We start from the raw sequence: 19,583 nt of genomic DNA on the forward strand, positions 1-19,583 counted from the left end.
CTCAGTAAATAGAGAAGTTTAAACCCCAACGCTGTCCTCAGTTAATAGAGAAGTTTAAACCCCAACTCTGTCCTCAGTTAATAGAGAAGTTTAAACCCCAACGCTGTCCTCAGTTAATAGAGAAGTTTAAACCCCAACGCTGCTCCTCAGTTAATAGAGAAGTTTAAACCCAAACGCTGTCCTCAGTAAATAGAGAAGTTTAAACCCCAACGCTGTCCTCAGTTAATAGAGAAGTTTAAACCCCAACTCTGTCCTCAGTTAATAGAGAAGTTTAAACCCCAACGCTGTCCTCAGTTAATAGAGAAGTTTAAACCCCAACGCTGTCCTCAGTTAATAGAGAAGTTTAAACCCCAACGCTGTCCTCAGTTAATAGAGAAGTTTAAACCCCAACGCTGCTCCTCAGTTAATAGAGAAGTTTAAACCCCAACGCTGTCCTCAGTTAATAGAGAAGTTTAAACCCCAACGCTGCTCCTCAGTTAATAGAGAAGTTTAAACCCCAACGCTGTCCTCAGTTAATAGAGAAGTTTAAACCCCAACGCTGCTCCTCAGTTAATAGAGAAGTTTAAACCCCAACGCTGTCCTCAGTTAATAGAGAAGTTTAAACCCCAACGCTGTCCTCAGTTAATAGAGAAGTTTAAACCCCAACGCTGCTCCTCAGTTAATAGAGAAGTTTAAACCCCAACGCTGTCCTCAGTTAATAGAGAAGTTTAAACCCCAACGCTGTCCTCAGTTAATAGAGAAGTTTAAACCCCAACGCTGCTCCTCAGTTAATAGAGAAGTTTAAACCCCAACGCTGTCCTCAGTTAATAGAGAAGTTTAAACCCCACTAAACCTCAGTTAATAGAGAAGTTTAAACCCCAACGCTGCTCCTCAGTTAATAGAGAAGTTTAAACCCCAACGCTGTCCTCAGTTAATAGAGAAGTTTAAACCCCAACGCTGTCCTCAGTTAATAGAGAAGTTTAAACCCCAACGCTGCTCCTCAGTTAATAGAGAAGTTTAAACCCCAACGCTGTCCTCAGTTAATAGAGAAGTTTAAACCCCAACGCTGTCCTCAGTTAATAGAGAAGTTTAAACCCCAACGCTGTCCTCAGTTAATAGAGAAGTTTAAACCCCAACGCTGTCCTCAGTTAATAGAGAAGTTTAAACCCCAACGCTGTCCTCAGTTAATAGAGAAGTTTAAATGCCAACGCTGCTCCTCAGTTAATAGAGAAGTTTAAACCCCAACGCTGTCCTCAGTTAATAGAGAAGTTTAAACCCCAACGCTGCTCCTCAGTTAATAGAGAAGTTTAAACCCCAACGCTGCTCCTCAGTTAATAGAGAAGTTTAAACCCCAACGCTGTCCTCAGTTAATAGAGAAGTTTAAACCCCAACGCTGTCCTCAGTTAATAGAGAAGTTTAAACCCCAACGCTGTCCTCAGTTAATAGAGAAGTTTAAACCCCAACGCTGCTCCTCAGTTAATAGAGAAGTTTAAACCCCAACGCTGTCCTCAGTTAATAGAGAAGTTTAAACCCCAACGCTGTCCTCAGTTAATAGAGAAGTTTAAACCCCAACGCTGTCCTCAGTTAATAGAGAAGTTTAAACCCCAACGCTGTCCTCAGTTAATAGAGAAGTTTAAACCCCAACGCTGTCCTCAGTTAATAGAGAAGTTTAAACCCCAACGCTGTCCTCAGTTAATAGAGAAGTTTAAACCCCAACGCTGTCCTCAGTTAATAGAGAAGTTTAAACCCCAACGCTGCTCCTCGGTTAATAGAGAAGTTTAAACCCCAACGCTGTCCTCAGTTAATAGAGAAGTTTAAACCCCAACGCTGCTCCTCAGTTAATAGAGAAGTTTAAACCCCAACGCTGCTCCTCGGTTAATAGAGAAGTTTAAACCCCAACGCTGCTCCTCAGTTAATAGAGAAGTTTAAACCCCAACGCTGCTCCTCAGTTAATAGAGAAGTTTAAACCCCAACGCTGCTCCTCAGTTAATAGAGAAGTTTAAACCCCAACGCTGCTCCTCAGTTAATAGAGAAGTTTAAACCCCAACGCTGTCCTCAGTTAATAGAGAAGTTTAAACCCCAACGCTGTCCTCAGTTAATAGAGAAGTTTAAACCCCAACGCTGCTCCTCAGTTAATAGAGAAGTTTAAACCCCAACGCTGCTCCTCAGTTAATAGAGAAGTTTAAACCCCAACGCTGTCCTCAGTTAATAGAGAAGTTTAAACCCCAACGCTGTCCTCAGTTAATAGAGAAGTTTAAACCCAAACGCTGTCCTCAGTAAATAGAGAAGTTTAAACCCCAACGCTGTCCTCAGTTAATAGAGAAGTTTAAACCCCAACTCTGTCCTCAGTTAATAGAGAAGTTTAAACCCCAACGCTGTCCTCAGTTAATAGAGAAGTTTAAACCCCAACGCTGCTCCTCAGTTAATAGAGAAGTTTAAACCCAAACGCTGTCCTCAGTAAATAGAGAAGTTTAAACCCCAACGCTGTCCTCAGTTAATAGAGAAGTTTAAACCCCAACTCTGTCCTCAGTTAATAGAGAAGTTTAAACCCCAACGCTGTCCTCAGTTAATAGAGAAGTTTAAACCCCAACGCTGTCCTCAGTTAATAGAGAAGTTTAAACCCCAACGCTGTCCTCAGTTAATAGAGAAGTTTAAACCCCAACGCTGCTCCTCAGTTAATAGAGAAGTTTAAACCCCAACGCTGTCCTCAGTTAATAGAGAAGTTTAAACCCCAACGCTGCTCCTCAGTTAATAGAGAAGTTTAAACCCCAACGCTGTCCTCAGTTAATAGAGAAGTTTAAACCCCAACGCTGCTCCTCAGTTAATAGAGAAGTTTAAACCCCAACGCTGTCCTCAGTTAATAGAGAAGTTTAAACCCCAACGCTGTCCTCAGTTAATAGAGAAGTTTAAACCCCAACGCTGCTCCTCAGTTAATAGAGAAGTTTAAACCCCAACGCTGTCCTCAGTTAATAGAGAAGTTTAAACCCCAACGCTGTCCTCAGTTAATAGAGAAGTTTAAACCCCAACGCTGCTCCTCAGTTAATAGAGAAGTTTAAACCCCAACGCTGTCCTCAGTTAATAGAGAAGTTTAAACCCCACTAAACCTCAGTTAATAGAGAAGTTTAAACCCCAACGCTGCTCCTCAGTTAATAGAGAAGTTTAAACCCCAACGCTGTCCTCAGTTAATAGAGAAGTTTAAACCCCAACGCTGTCCTCAGTTAATAGAGAAGTTTAAACCCCAACGCTGCTCCTCAGTTAATAGAGAAGTTTAAACCCCAACGCTGTCCTCAGTTAATAGAGAAGTTTAAACCCCAACGCTGTCCTCAGTTAATAGAGAAGTTTAAACCCCAACGCTGTCCTCAGTTAATAGAGAAGTTTAAACCCCAACGCTGTCCTCAGTTAATAGAGAAGTTTAAACCCCAACGCTGTCCTCAGTTAATAGAGAAGTTTAAATGCCAACGCTGCTCCTCAGTTAATAGAGAAGTTTAAACCCCAACGCTGTCCTCAGTTAATAGAGAAGTTTAAACCCCAACGCTGCTCCTCAGTTAATAGAGAAGTTTAAACCCCAACGCTGCTCCTCAGTTAATAGAGAAGTTTAAACCCCAACGCTGTCCTCAGTTAATAGAGAAGTTTAAACCCCAACGCTGTCCTCAGTTAATAGAGAAGTTTAAACCCCAACGCTGTCCTCAGTTAATAGAGAAGTTTAAACCCCAACGCTGCTCCTCAGTTAATAGAGAAGTTTAAACCCCAACGCTGTCCTCAGTTAATAGAGAAGTTTAAACCCCAACGCTGTCCTCAGTTAATAGAGAAGTTTAAACCCCAACGCTGTCCTCAGTTAATAGAGAAGTTTAAACCCCAACGCTGTCCTCAGTTAATAGAGAAGTTTAAACCCCAACGCTGTCCTCAGTTAATAGAGAAGTTTAAACCCCAACGCTGTCCTCAGTTAATAGAGAAGTTTAAACCCCAACGCTGTCCTCAGTTAATAGAGAAGTTTAAACGCCAACGCTGTCCTCAGTAAATAGAGAAGTTTAAACCCCAACGCTGCTCCTCAGTTAATAGAGAAGTTTAAACCCCAACGCTGTCCTCAGTTAATAGAGAAGTTTAAACCCCAACGCTGTCCTCAGTTAATAGAGAAGTTTAAACCCCAACGCTGCTCCTCAGTTAATAGAGAAGTTTAAACCCAAACGCTGTCCTCAGTAAATAGAGAAGTTTAAACCCCAACGCTGTCCTCAGTTAATAGAGAAGTTTAAACCCCAACTCTGTCCTCAGTTAATAGAGAAGTTTAAACCCCAACGCTGTCCTCAGTTAATAGAGAAGTTTAAACCCCAACGCTGTCCTCAGTTAATAGAGAAGTTTAAACCCCAACGCTGTCCTCAGTTAATAGAGAAGTTTAAACCCCAACTCTGTCCTCAGTTAATAGAGAAGTTTAAACCCCAACGCTGCTCCTCAGTTAATAGAGAAGTTTAAACCCCAACGCTGCTCCTCAGTTAATAGAGAAGTTTAAACGCCAATGCTGCTCCTCAGTTAATAGAGAAGTTTAAACCCCAACGCTGTCCTCAGTTAATAGAGAAGTTTAAACCCCAACGCTGTCCTCAGTTAATAGAGAAGTTTAAACCCCAACGCTGCTCCTCAGTTAATAGAGAAGTTTAAACGCCAATGCTGCTCCTCAGTTAATAGAGAAGTTTAAACCCCAACGCTGTCCTCAGTTAATAGAGAAGTTTAAACCCAAACGCTGTCCTCAGTAAATAGAGAAGTTTAAACCCCAACGCTGCTCCTCAGTTAATAGAGAAGTTTAAACCCCAACGCTGCTCCTCAGTTAATAGAGAAGTTTAAACCCCAACGCTGTCCTCAGTTAATAGAGAAGTTTAAACCCCAACGCTGCTCCTCAGTTAATAGAGAAGTTTAAACCCCAACGCTGTCCTCAGTTAATAGAGAAGTTTAAACCCCAACGCTGTCCTCAGTTAATAGAGAAGTTTAAACCCCAACGCTGCTCCTCAGTTAATAGAGAAGTTTAAACCCAAACGCTGTCCTCAGTTAATAGAGAAGTTTAAACCCCACTAAACCTCAGTTAATAGAGAAGTTTAAACCCCTTATCTGTTTCACCCAGGTCCAAACTGTTCCACCCAGGGCCAACCTGTTCCACCCAGGGCCAACCTGTTCCACCCAGGGCCAACCTGTTTCACCCAGGGCCAACCTGTTCCACCCAGGGCCAACCTGTTCCACCCAGGGCCAACCTGTTTCACCCAGGGCCAACCTGTTTCACCCAGGGCCAACCTGTTTCACCCAGGGCCAACCTGTTCCACCCAGGGCCAAACTGTTCCACCCAGGGCCAAACTGTGGGCCAAACTGTTCCACCCAGGGCCAAACTGTTCCACCCAGGGCTAACCTGTTTCACCCAGGGCCAACCTGTTTCACCCAGGGCCTACCTGAGTGAGAGTGTTTCTCAGAGGACTAGCTCTAGTATTCCGACAGCAAGGCTAACAACTGCGGTGTCACCTGGCCACACATTCAAAGGACTCTGCGAAATGAATATTCAGGAATTCAAATTCTGCAATGTCCAACTCCGGTCCAAGGAAAACATTCCCCATAGCACGCCTTCACCTCATGGATAGGAGTACAGAGCGAGGCTGTGTCACCTTATGTCTTACAAATACAACCCAAATAAAAGCCCAACATCTGTGGGGTTAAAGAATAATAACACAGTGACCGCGTACCTCCTCTCCTCTTTCAAATGTATGGGAAGCTTAATATTTGAGCAGCACACCCCCTTCCAGGACAATGATTGAAATTTAAACAGTGGGGAAATTGACTGTGAAGTTTTCCAGCGATCGGACATCAAGGAAAAGTAGCGTTGTGACTTACAGACGGCCCAGCTTGGGGGTGGACTGGAACAGCAGCTCTGGGAGAACCTGCAGCTTGTTCCTGTTCAGACGCCTGTTTGGGGGGGGGGGAGAGAGAGAGAGAGAGAGAGAGAGGGAGAGAGAGAGAGAGAGAGAGAGAGAGAGAAAGGTGAGAACATCAGTGTGATCAACCGCTGTTTGATGAGGCACTCTATGTCAAATGAATAGAGTTTGGTCTGTGTTTGTGTGTGGTGCAATGAGAGAGACACAGAGAGACAGAAAATGTGAACATTTGAGGGCTGAAACACAGAAACAGAGCAACATCAAGCACCATTGGGAACAGAGATTGATGAGAAGGTAGGAGAAAACGTAAATGACACTAGAGGTCGACCGATTATGATTTTTCAACGCCGATACCGATTATTGGAGGACCAAAAAAGCAGATACCGATTAAAACGGCAGATTTTTTATTTTATTTATTTGTAATAATGACAATTACAACAATACTGAATGAACACTTATTTTAACTTAATAGAATACATCAATAAAATCAATTTAGCCTCAAGTAAATAATGAAACATGTTCAATTTGGTTTTAATAATGCAAAAACAAAGTGTTGGAGAAGAAAGTAAAAGTGCAATATGTGCTATGTAAGAAAGCTAACGTTTCAGTTCCTTGCTCAGAACATGAGAACATATGAAAGCTGGTGGTTCCTTTTAACATGGGTCTTCAATATTCCCAGGTAAGAAGTTTTAGGTTGTAGTTATTATAGGAATTACAGGACTATTTCCCTCTATACCATTTGTATTTCATTAACCTTTGACTATTAGATGTTCTTATAGGCACTTTAGTATTGCCAGTGTAACAGTATAGCTTTCGTCCCTCTCCTCGCTCCTCCCTGGGCTTGAACCAGCAACACAACGACAACAGCCACCATCGAAGCGGCGTTACCCATGCAGAGCAAGGGGAACAACTACTAGAAGGTTCAGAGCGAGTGACGTTTGAAACGCTATTAGCGCACGCTAACTATCTAGCCATTTCACTTCGGTTACACCAGCCTCATCTCGGGAGTTGATAGGCTTGAAGTCATATGCAATGCTTGACGCACAACGAAGAGCTGCTGGCAAAACGCACGAAAGTGCTGTTTGAATGAATGTTTACGAGCCTGCTTCTGCCTACCACCGCTCAGTCAGATACTTAGATACTTGTATGCTTGTATGCTCAGTCAGAATATATGCAACGCAGGACACGCTAGATAATATCTAGTAATATCATCAACCATGTGTAGTTAACTAGTGATTATGATTGATTGTTTTTTATAAGATAAGTTTAATGCTAGTTAGCAACTTACCTTGGCTTACTGCATTCGCGTAACAGGCAGTCTCCTTGTGGAGTGCAACGAGAGAGAGGCAGGTTGTTATTGCGTTGGACTAGTTAACTGTAAGGTTGCAATATTGGATCCCCTGAGCTGACAAGGTGAAAATCTGTCGTTCTGCCCCTGAACGAGGCAGTTAACCCACCGTTTCTAGGCCGTCATTGAAAATCAGAATGTGTTCTTAACTGACTTGCCTAGTTAAATAAAGACATAAAAAAATAAAAAATGTGTTTGTTTTTTTTTAAATCGGCAAATCGGCGCCCAAATATACCGATTTCCGATTGTTATGAAAACTTGAAATCGACCCTAATTAATCGGCCATTCCGATTAATCGGTCGACCTCTAAATGACACCCATTTGGTCGCGGTACAGGAAGACATCGTCTGGGTGTCAAGAGTTCACAGTTGGGCTAAGGCGTATGGGAAAGCCGGTGATGTCCTATGAAGATGGGCATAAGAAGTTACCAAGCTATGAAGGTATCTGAAGTCTTTAAAGGCCATTATCACTGCGAGGAGGCTCCACAGGCTAACATGGGGGGGTTGGGAGAATAGATCTTATCATGGCACCAAAGCCTTTCTCTGAGACGGGAGGGCACAGGGGGTCACAGGGCAGAGCTGAGGTATGTGGAGAAGTGGAGGAAGACTCAGGATGTCATATAACACGCCCTCAGAGCCGGATCACACTCCCTCTGTCTCCCTCTGTTCTGTTCTCATCCATCCCGGCCTACACCACCGCATGGAGAGGGAGAGACTCGAGGCTAACTTAATACCGAGCCAGCTAGCATATCAAACTTCCGCGCTGTTACGCCACAAATCACAATAGCTCAAAGCTAAGGCCTCCACCTTTGATGTGACCTCAATGAGAAACACAGCATTAGAGAGCAGATCAACTGTCACCTACGTTTGTCTAGCTTGGAATCTCCAATAAAACTGAAGTACCACTTAACAGTTGGGACTTATATAATCAAAGTAAATCAAATCTGTTTTGCTACATGCTGTACTGATTCTTCAGTTGAACTCCCACACCTCTTACTGCCAGACATTTCCCCCAGAGAGATGACATGACTGAAGACAGATGTTCTCATGGCCCTGTCTATGATCTTTGTCAGTGTGTCATCCCTGTCATGTTACACCACACTACTAACCATAAACCTGGCTGGCAAGCCTGGCATGGATGGGTTTTGTTCTCTTACCAGTTTGTGGACTCGCCAGCTACTTCCAGACCTGAAGAACCACAGTGATACAGATGAGGTAAGTACCAAGTGTTTAGTTTCACGTCAGTGTGTGGACATTCGCAATCAGTGATGGTTCACCTTTGTCTAGGAGCAGGTGACTTTAATGTTAATGTAAACGTGATCATCCTTACATAAAATAGGGCTTTTTGAGTGCTTCCAAGTGCACATCTATGACTCATTTTAGGAAGCGAGGCATATGTCACACATCTCTACTTCACAGGAGAGGCATTAGAATGGATTTTTTTCTTTCTGTTTTTTCTTTCTTTTTTGGCAGAAATGCCTTCTGGAACATGTGAACTTTCATGTGATTTAATAGCAATATTGTATTCCATCTGTAAATATGAATAGAATTGTTAAATAACGAGCCTAGTTGGTTTAGCCACTGAAAACGTTAGGAGCCTTCCCACTAGCTATGATTGGCTGCGAAAAGGGATGGGCTGGGCATGCCGGGAAATGAGTTTGCATGCTTCTGTCTATAACGTGACCTGCTCAGTATGTGTTTACTGTCCTTTCCACCACACTGTTTTTGTTTGGCAACTTTTCTCAACAACATTGATGCCCTAAATTTAGCAGCCGCTATCGACAGATCAGTTGAAAAAAGTGGTGGGATACTTTCTGCACACGCCACGGTCACTGTGAACCGGAAGGACTTGACACAACGCTGCCCAAACAAGATGTTGCTACAAACAAAACAGAGTGAAATGCTTCCAGTCTGACGTGAAGCGTTCATCCATGTATATGGGTAATAATCTAGATACATTTTCAGATATTATGTTTCAAAGTTTGCCAGAAAGTCGTTTTCATTGCATGTTAAAGTGTACTGTTAGCTAGCTAGTGAACGTTACTGTAGCTTGCTGGCTCGCTAGCTAACGTTACATGTATGATCTGTATAGTAATATTATTTGAATCAGAAACAAATTTGCATTGCTAGTTATAGCCTAATGTTAGCTGGCTGAACCTAGTCGGATTCATCAAATCAAATCAAATTTTCTTTGTCACATATACATGTTTAGCAGATGTTATTGCGGGTGTAGCGAAATGCTTGTGTTTCTAGCTTCAACAGTGCAGTAATATCTAACAATACACAGAATACACACAACCTAAAAGTAAAATATATAAATATATATAAATATTAGGATGAGCATGGCTGAGAGGCATAGACTGAAATACAGTAAAATAGAATACAGTATATACATATGAGATGAGTAAAGCAAAAATATGCAAACATTATTAAAGTGACTGGTGTTCCATTATTAAAGTGGCCAGTGATTTGAAGTCTAAGTATATGGGGCAGCAGCCTCTAAGGTGCTGGTTTATGTAACCGGGTGGAAGCCGTCTAGTGATACTACAGCTATGACAATGTTTGTATTGGTATTAGTATGAGTTGAGATTATGCCGGTTCATTGTTTAGCTAGCTAGCGACATGTCTAAACAAAATACTTCTTATGGGCAGGTGGGACAGTAGCGTCCTAGGAACTGCAATCTAGGAGGACTTTGCCTTATAATAAAAGTGACAGCCAATGAAAATAGTGGTAGGCTGAATTTTTTTGGGGGGGGTGGTTTGTCTTCGGGGTTTTGCTTGCCATATCAGTTCTGTTATACTCACAGACATTACTTTAATGGTTTTAGAAACGTTAGAGTGTTTTCTATCCAAATCTACCAATTATATGCATAACCTTGCTTCTGGGCCTGAGTAACAGGCGGTTTACTTTGGGCATGCTTTTCATCGGGACGCAAAAATAGGGGTACTAGGGATACTTACAGTCTCTCCAGCTGTTTGAGGTCCTGGAACGCCCCCCTCTCAATCACGGTGATCTGGTTGTCCTCTAAGTGCCTGACAGAAAAGAGAGAGACAACATAATCAATAAATACAATTACATCAGTATATAAAGGCCATGCTCTCACAACATGTGTTCAAAGCAACATGGGGTAAAGGCCATGTTCTCACAACATGGGTTCAAGGCAACATGGGGTAAAGGCCATGCTCTCACAAAATGGGTTCAAGGCAACATGGGGTAAAGGCCATGCTCTCACAACATGTGGTAAAGGCAACATGGGGTAAAGGCCATGCTCTCACAACATGGGCTGAAGGCCATACTCTCACAACATGTGGTAAAGGTAACATGGGGTAAAGGCCATGCTCTCACAACATGGGGTAAAGGCCATGCTCTCACAACATGGGGTAAAGGCCATGCTCTCACAACATGGGCTGAAGGCCATACTCTCACAACATGTGGTAAAGGTAACATGTGGTAAAGGCCATGTTCTCACAACATGGGGTAAAGGCCATACTCTCACAACATGGGCTGAAGGCCATACTCTCACAACATGTGGTAAAGGTAACATGTGGTAAAGGCCATGCTCTCACAACATGGGGTAAAGGTAACATGTGGTAAAGGCCATGCTCTCACAACATGGGGTAAAGGTAACATGGGGTAAAGGCCATGCTCTCACAACATGGGGTAAAGGCCATGTTCTCACAACATGGGGTAAAGGCCATACTCTCACAACATGTGGTAAAGGTAACATGTGGTAAAGGCCATGCTCTCACAACATGGGCTGAAGGTAACATGGGGTAAAGGCCATGCTCTCACAACATGTAGTAAAGGTAACATGGGGTAAAGGCCATGCTCTCACAACATGGGGTAAAGGCCATATTCTCACAACATGGGGTAAAGGCCATACTCTCACAACATGTGGTAAAGGTAACATGTAGTAAAGGCCATGCTCTCACAACATGTGGTAAAGGTAACATGTGGTAAAGGCCATGCTCTCACAACATGGGGTAAAGGTAACATGTGGTAAAGGCCATGCTCTCACAACATGGGGTAAAGGTAACATGGGGTAAAGGCCATGTTCTCACAACATGGGGTAAAGGCCATATTCTCACAACATGGGGTAAAGGCCATACTCTCACAACATGTGGTAAAGGTAACATGTGGTAAAGGCCATACTCTCACAACATGGGGTAAAGGTAACATGGGGTAAAGGCCATGCTCTCACAACATGTGGTAAAGGTAACATGGAGTAAAGGCCATATTCTCACAACATGGGGTAAAGGCCATACTCTCACAACATGGGGTAAAGGCCATGCCCTCACAACATGTGGTAAAGGCCATGCTCTCACAACATGGGCTGAAGGCCATACTCTCACAACATGGGCTGAAGGCCATACTCTCACAACATGGGCTGAAGGCCATGCTCTCACAACATGTGGTAAAGGTAACATGGGGTAAAGGCCATGCCCTCACAACATGTGGTAAAGGTAACACGGGGTAAAGGCCATGCTCTCACAACATGTGGTAAAGGTAACATGGGGTAAAGGCCATACTCTCACAACATGTGGTAAAGGTAACATGGGGTAAAGGCCATGCTCTCACAACATGGGCTGAAGGCCATACTCTCACAACATGGGCTGAAGGCCATACTCTCACAACATGGGCTGAAGACCATACTCTCACAACATGTGGTAAAGGTAACATGGGGTAAAGGCCATGCTCTCAGAACATGTGGTAAAGGCCATATTCTCACAACATGGGGTAAAGGCCATACTCTCACAACATGGGGTAAAGGCCATGCCCTCACAACATGTGGTAAAGGTAACATGGGGTAAAGGTCATGCTCTCACAACATGGGGTAAAGGCCATGCTCTCACAACATGTGGTAAAGGTAACATGGGGTAAAGGTCATGCTCTCACAACATGGGGTAAAGGCCATACTCTCACAACATGGGGTAAAGGCCATACTCTCACAACATGGGGTAAAGGCCATACTCTCACAACATGGGGTATAGGCCATGCCCTCACAACATGGGGTAAAGGCCATACTCTCACAACATGGGGTAAAGGCAACATGGGGTAAAGGCTACATGGGGTAAAGGCTACATGGGGTAAAGGCTACATGGGGTAAAGGCTACATGGGGTAAAGGCTACATGGGGTGAAGGCTACATGGGGTGAAGGCTACATGGGGTGAAGGCTACATGGGGTGAAGGCTACATGGGGTAAAGGCTACATGGGGTGAAGGCTACATGGGGTAAAGGCTACATGGGGTGAAGGCTACATGGGGTGAAGGCTACATGGGGTGAAGGCTACATGGGGTGAAGGCTACATGGGGTGAAGGCTACATGGGGTAAAGGCTACATGGGGTAAAGGCTACATGGGGTAAAGGCTACATGGGGTAAAGGCTACATGGGGTAAAGGCTACATGGGGTGAAGGCTACATGGGGTGAAGGCTACATGGGGTAAAGGCTACATTACTCTAGTCTGTCTACCCTCTGCTCCGGGAACATCTTGTCATGGATCCCTAAGGTTTTCCAGATGCATTATAAGGCAGAATATCTACAACTCCATGGATATGCTGTGTATATATTTGTGTCTGTGGATATTAAGACCAATTTGGAGTGACATTTTTGAGAAGCATATGAATCCCAGAGTGACTGATACTCAGGACGACTCGACACAGCCAAGGTCAAAAGTAGAACGTGGAAACACGAGACAGAAAACATACGCATCTCATGTGGAATTCCGATCTTTTGGCAGGAGGCTATCAGTTATAAATGGTATTTTAAATGTTTATATGTGGCTGTTTTTGGACCATTAATTCATGTTTTTGTCATTTCAGTTTGTCAGGAGAGATGACACAGTTGGCCTCATCATAGAGAACTGTTCAGACTTACACCACAGGTTTCCAGACTTAGCCATCGGCGTAGCCAAAAGCCAACCGCTCTAATACCAGTGGATTGGCCTCAGATGGCGCTAGCAAAGCAAAGTCCAACATGTTCAGCCCAGAATTATTTACCTTATTTGGCCTGTACCTTGGATGCTGATCTGATGTATTATAAATCTGATTCACACAACCGGGGGATCAGACTCACACTGATAGATTTACTGATATTTAAGTAAACATTCCCCGAACCCACCAGTTGGTTCAGATGGATTCATGTGTATCGTGTAGTATAATAGTATTGTTTTCTGGAAATAATGTATTTTCCATTAGCAATTCCGTATCATTAAGGGAGTTTCAGAGAGATAACAGCCCAAAATTACGGGACCACGGAATTCAAGGGTAAAACCCTTCAGTGTGTGTGCGCGCGCGCGCGTGCGTGTGTGTGTGTGTGCGTGATTACCATGTGTGTGTATGTGTACACATGTACTCAGATGAAGTGAATCACAGAGGTAATCACCCCACATGCTACTCTCTCTCCCTCCTAGATAAGACTCTCTTACTCTGAGCTTCCGAAGGCCCTTTACATCCACATGGTTTGGAGTAGGAAACGTCACTCCTGCTAACCATGAACCACATAAAACAGGCAGTGGACTCGGCTGACAGTACTGCAGGACAGACACTGCTTATTACCACTCCTTGGGCACTTTCGTTTGCCGTTTATTTTTATCTCCACCCCATCCTTTTACAGGCTCTTATTCAGGAGGTAAACAGCACCGAGATGTCCTTAGATTACAGTCATTAGTTCAGCACAGTCACACACACTCTCTATTCAGCAGAGAGGGGAGGAAAGAGGAAGCCCATCGAGTCCGTCAGGACATCTCCAAACAGATGAGTGTCAAATACTTTCCTTTGAAAATCAGAGTGATGGTGGTGAGAGAAGTTGGAGTATTTTACTGCATGTCATTACCAGGTAAAAGGTCCAAATACTATGCTTTTCAACCATGTCAAAATGTTGTAATTATGCTTAGTTATTTCAGATGGCTATAAAGACTATTCCCCTATATTCACCATCAGTTAAACATAAACATATTACATTGTAAATGACCTACTTCATCACTGTACACTGTTCCTTTAAAATGTTTTACTAATGACACTACTGAATACAATGAAGAAACATGACTGAGCCCATACTTAGTGGTAACACATCTATTACTGAGCCACATATTAACTGACAGATAATATCAATGTTATTGTGTTTTATTGACATTATTATGCATATTATTAATGAAGGGCAGAGAGTGCTTACAGAACTCGCAGGTTCTTGATGCCAGAGAAGTCCACTTTAGAGATCCTGGTGATGTTATTCCTGTCCAAATCCCTGAGAGAAGGAGAGAGAGAGAGAAAGAGAAAGAAGGAGAGAGAGAAAGAGAGAGAGTGAGGTAGAGAGAGAAAGAGAAAGAAAGAGAGAGAGAGAAAGAATGAGGGAAAGAGAAAGTTAGAGAGAGAAGGAGAGAGAGAGAGGAGCGAGAAATCAAGACAAAAAGAAAGAGGGAGAGAGAGAGAGAGAGAAAGAGAGTAAGAGAGGGAGAGAGAAGAGAGAGAAAGAGAGAGAGAGAGAGAGAGAGAAAGAGAGAAAGGGAGAGAATGAGAGAAACAAAGAAAGAGAGAGAAAGAGAGGAGAGAGAGAAAGAGAGAGAGAAAGAGGTTAGAAGGATAATCACTCATCTTCATAATCCTGTTCAGTCTATCAGTTCTCTCGCTAGTTCTCTCTCCACAGAGCAGGGCTGGGCAATTCCAGTCCTCGAAGGCATGATTAGTGTCCCAGTTTTGCCCCAGCCCCATCTAACACACCTGACTCCCATAATCACCTAATCATGATCTTCAGGTCAGAGTGCAATTTGATGAATCAGCTGTGTTTGCTAGGGACGGAGAAACAGTGTGACACCAGTCAGGCCCTGGAGGACTGGAGTAGCCACCCCTGCCATAGAGGATGGTATTGCTGAGGTTCCCTGTGGAGGATTGCCCTGGAGATGTGGAGCAGAGCAGAGCAGGTCCCCACCCTCTCTTCTGTCTCTCTCTGCCCTGTGCCGTCTACCTAAGATGCTGGGGGACAAATCCTTCAATCTCAGACACTCCCTGGGCAAAGAGGGCCCCTCCAGGAGCCTGTGCTCAAACCTCAAACACACCAGGGCCTGGTGTGTGTGTGTGTGCGCGTGTATGTGTATATGTGTGTGCCTCCATGTATATGTGTGTATGTTTGCATAAGCCTGTCCTAACTATGTCAGTGTGTATTGTACACGGTCCATACTGACTATGTGTATGTAGGACAAGGCTGGAGCATGAGAAAGAGCTATAACAAATAGACATTTCTGTTTGAGAGAGCTAGCTACTTCAAGTCACTTCTGATGGGTCTTTCTGAAATTGGGGTTGTTTTTCTCTCCGGAGCCAAAAGCTTATCTAGTTTCCAGACTATTTCTCTGTTTTAACTACTTCTCAGAATGTATACATCTGTTTTAATTACTTCTCAGAATGTATATATCTGTTTTAACTACTTCTCAGAATGTATATATCTGTTTTAACTACTTCTCAGAATGTATATATCTGTTTTAACTACTTCTCAGAATGTATATGTCTGTTTTAACTACTTCTCAGAATGTATATGTCTGTTTTAACTACTTATCAGAATGTATATACAGTGGGGCAAAAAAAAAAAGAGAATCAATCAGTCTTTTATACTGATAACAAGTTCAAACAGATGCCAATAATACAGGTAACGAGTGAGGCTCATTTGTCCTCCACTCGTTACCTGTATTATTGGCATCTGTTTGAACTTGTTATCAGTATAAAAGACATCTGTCCACAACCTCAAACAGTCACACTCCAAACTCCACTATGGCCAAGACCAAAGAGCTGTCAAAGGACACCAGAAACAAAATTATAGACCTGCACCAGGCTGGGAAGACTGAATCTGCAATAGGTAAGCAGCTTGGTTTGAAGAAATCAACTGTGGGAGCAATTATTAGGAAATGGAAGACATACAAGACCACTGATAATCTCCCTCGATCTGGGACTCCACGCAAGATCTCACCCCGTGGGGTCAAAATGATCACAAGAACAGTGAGCAAAAATCCCAGAACCACACGGGGGGACCTAGTGAATGACCTGCAGAGAGCTGGGACCAAAGTAACAAAGCCTACCATCAGTAACACACTACGCTGCCAGGGACTCAAATCCTGCAGTGCCAGACGTGTCCCCCTGCTTAAGCCAGTACATGTCCAGGCCCGTCTGAAGTTTGCTAGAGAGCATTTGGATGATCCAGAAGAAGATTGGGAAAATGTCATATGGCCAGATGAAACCAAAATATAACTTTTTGGTAAAAACTCAACTCGTCGTGTTTGGAGGACAAAGAATGCTGAGTTGCATCCAAAGAACACCATACCTACTGTGAAGCATGGGGGTGGAAACATGCTTTCGGGCTGTTTTTCTGCAAAGGGACCAGGATGACTGATCCGTGTAAAGGAAAGAATGGAGCCATGTACCTTCCTTCCATCAGCAAGAGCATTGAAGATGAAACGTGGCTGGGTCTTTCAGCATGACATTGATCCCAATCACACCGCCCGGGCAACGAAGGAGTGGCTTCGTAAGAAGCATTTCAAGGTCCTGGAGTGGCCTAGCCAGTCTCCAGATCTCAACCCCATAGAAAATCTTTGGAGGGAGTTGAAAGTCTGTTGCCCAGCAACAGTCCCAAAACATCACTGCTCTAGAGGAGATCTGCATGGAGGAATGGGCCAAAATACCAGCAACAGTGTGTGAAAACCTTGTGAAGACTTACAGAAAACATTTGACCTCTGTCATTGCCAACAACGGGTATATAACAAAGTATTGAGATAAACTTTTGTTATTGACCAAATACTTATTTTTCACCATAATCTGCAAATCAATTCATTAAAAATCCTACAGTGATTTTCTGGATTTTTTTTCTAATTTTGTCTGTCATAGTTGAAGTGTACCTATGATGAACATTACAGGCCTCCCTCATCTTTTTAAGTGGGAGAACTTGCACAATTGGTGGCTGACTAAATACTTTTTTGCCCCACTGTATCTGTTTTAACTACTTCTCAGAATGTATATGTCTGTTTTAACTACTTCTTCTCAGAATGTTAATGAGAGAGAGAGAGAGAGAGAGAGAGAGAGAGAGAGAGAGAGAGAGAGAGAGAGAGAGAGAGAGAGAGAGAGAGAGAGAGAGAGAGAGAGAGAGAGAGAGAGGCTGTGATTGGGAGTCCCATTGGGCAGCACACAATTGGCCAAGTGTCGTCCGGGTTTGGCTGGGGTAGGCCGTCATTGTAAATAAGAATTTGTTCTTAACTAACTTGCCTAGTTAAATAAAAATAAAAATAACACACACACACAGAGCCTGGGCTCCTGACGTTGAGTTCAGTGTGTTTCTCATAATATACGTAAACATTTATAAATCTGGATTTAAAGGCATACTGGATTTCAAAAGGCTTCCCCAGATCTGCACATAAAGAGCTCTAATGGGAGCCATACTACGTCTTTAGAGGGGACAGGGGCCTGACAGACTACTGCCTCTACTTCACGCTCCTTGTTCCTCTCTCTCAACCTCTCTATGTTCTGTCTCGTGCTGATATTTCTCTCTCACCCTCTCTCTCTCACCCCCTCTGTCTCACCCTCACTTTCTCGCTCACCCTCCCTCTTTCTCTCTCACCCTTTATGCTCATTCTATTACCCTCTCACCTTCTCGCTCTCTCTTACCCCCTCTCTCTCCAAATCTCTCTCTCACTCCCACAGAACACTATCTCGCTCTTATTCTCTCTCCCCTCCGATAACCCAGCTTTCAATCTCACTCGCTCTCCAATCTCTCCTCTCTTATATCCATCCTTCACTGTTCCCAGTAACTGTCGGTGTGAAAAATGTGGGATTATAATCAGGAATTGCAACACAACGAACTCAATTAAACCGGCTTCTTTCAGGCTCCTTTAAGTGCCAATGTGTGGGTCGCAAATCTACAAGCCTGCTGGTAATGGTTTGTTTTTATTTGTATGAGGGATAAGGTGGCAATCCAAACAACAGGTGTTCAGGGCCTCACAATGCCCCTGACCCCCCACCCAGGCCAACCCACCCAATCAAGGCCTTTAAACCACTGAACCAACTAGTCTGGGCCCAAAGCTGACAGAAAGGTTTTATTTTACCTCGGGCTAAATCACTTAGAGGAGCACTTTATTGGTACACACCGACCAACTGGACAGAAAAACACATTTCTTATGGCCCAGGAACATCATGTTGCACTAACGACATATCGGGTGACACGTACCAAAAAGGCCCCCAAAGCCCATTCAAATCCATGCAAGAAAAAAAAAATTATAAATACACAAACAGTCTCTCTCTCTTTTTCCATATAACGCTTCGCTTCACAATGCGTTTCCTGCTGTAACCTCGTGTTATTTTCCTCAAAGCCACAGTCGTCTGGTCTTCTACAGCAGATAGGCATGCTCCATTTCCTTCTCAAGTCTCTGAACCATAGTTGGAATCTTAATTGAGTTCCTCCTCTGGAGCTCGGGACTATTTGACAAAGATTTTTCGTCAGTGGAAAATTCAGACCTTTGCCGAGTATAATCTTCCACACAATACTTCAACATTGTCATTCAGCACACCGAGATAAAGCAGAGCAGTAGGTAGGAATGTATGTACACGACCATTGAATTTGATTGAACATTATAATGTCTTTCATTTCCATTGTATAAGGATGAACGTGGACAGAACTGATTGAGCACACTCTTCCTAATGCCCTTACATGACCATATTACAGTACACACTTGACACGTTGTTGTACATTTGCCAGTTAACATAGCAAACATTGTAGAGTTATCATGTTCATATTGGAATGGCCATTTAGAATTATTTATTTTCCTGTACAAATCTGCACATGCCATGGAATGATGGCAATCATCAAATGTATTTCCAAACTACAAGACATGTGAGACTTTTTGCAGCTGATGCAATGTTTTTCTAATGCTCTTATCGGGATATTGGTGTTTTCCAGGGTGGAACTTTACCCATTGCTCCCTCCTTCCCTCCCTAACACAGTCCTCCCTTCTTTTCCAGAACATAACAGTGTGCTTTCCTGTTTGAACACAGTTTCATTGTTATCTGTATTGTCTACTTGTTGAATGTTTGTGAACTCTTGATTGTGGTTGTTTGTAATGTCTTGTTAATTGGTGTCGGACCCCAGGAAGATTAGCTAGCATTATGGCGTTAGCTAATGGGGATCCTAATAAAAATGACAAAATTACAAAAATTGTGACAGATCAAATAGGGAGGTTAGTATGGTTTGTATGGTTAGTATGGTTTGTATGGTTTGTATGGTTAGTATGGTTTGTATGGTTTGTATGGTTAGTATGGTTAGTATGGTTAGTATGGTTTGTATGGTTTGTATGGTTAGTATGGTTAGTATGGTTTGTATGGTTAGTA

General features: G+C 43.2%; 1 protein-coding gene across 1 annotated transcript in view; it reads right to left on the minus strand.

The window, feature by feature from the left end:
- Positions 1-19,583, minus strand: part of slit3 (slit homolog 3 (Drosophila)) — a 443,755-nt gene that overhangs the window by 412,362 nt on the left and 11,810 nt on the right. The window contains 3 exon segments of the mRNA XM_036969807.2: positions 5,842-5,913; positions 10,191-10,262; positions 14,401-14,472. Coding sequence (XP_036825702.2) covers positions 5,842-5,913; positions 10,191-10,262; positions 14,401-14,472 — 216 coding nt within the window.

This window comes from Oncorhynchus mykiss, chromosome 25 (assembly GCF_057628025.1).
Source record: "Oncorhynchus mykiss isolate SJ-2025 chromosome 25, ASM5762802v1, whole genome shotgun sequence".
NCBI classification, from domain to species: Eukaryota; Metazoa; Chordata; class Actinopteri; order Salmoniformes; family Salmonidae; genus Oncorhynchus; species Oncorhynchus mykiss.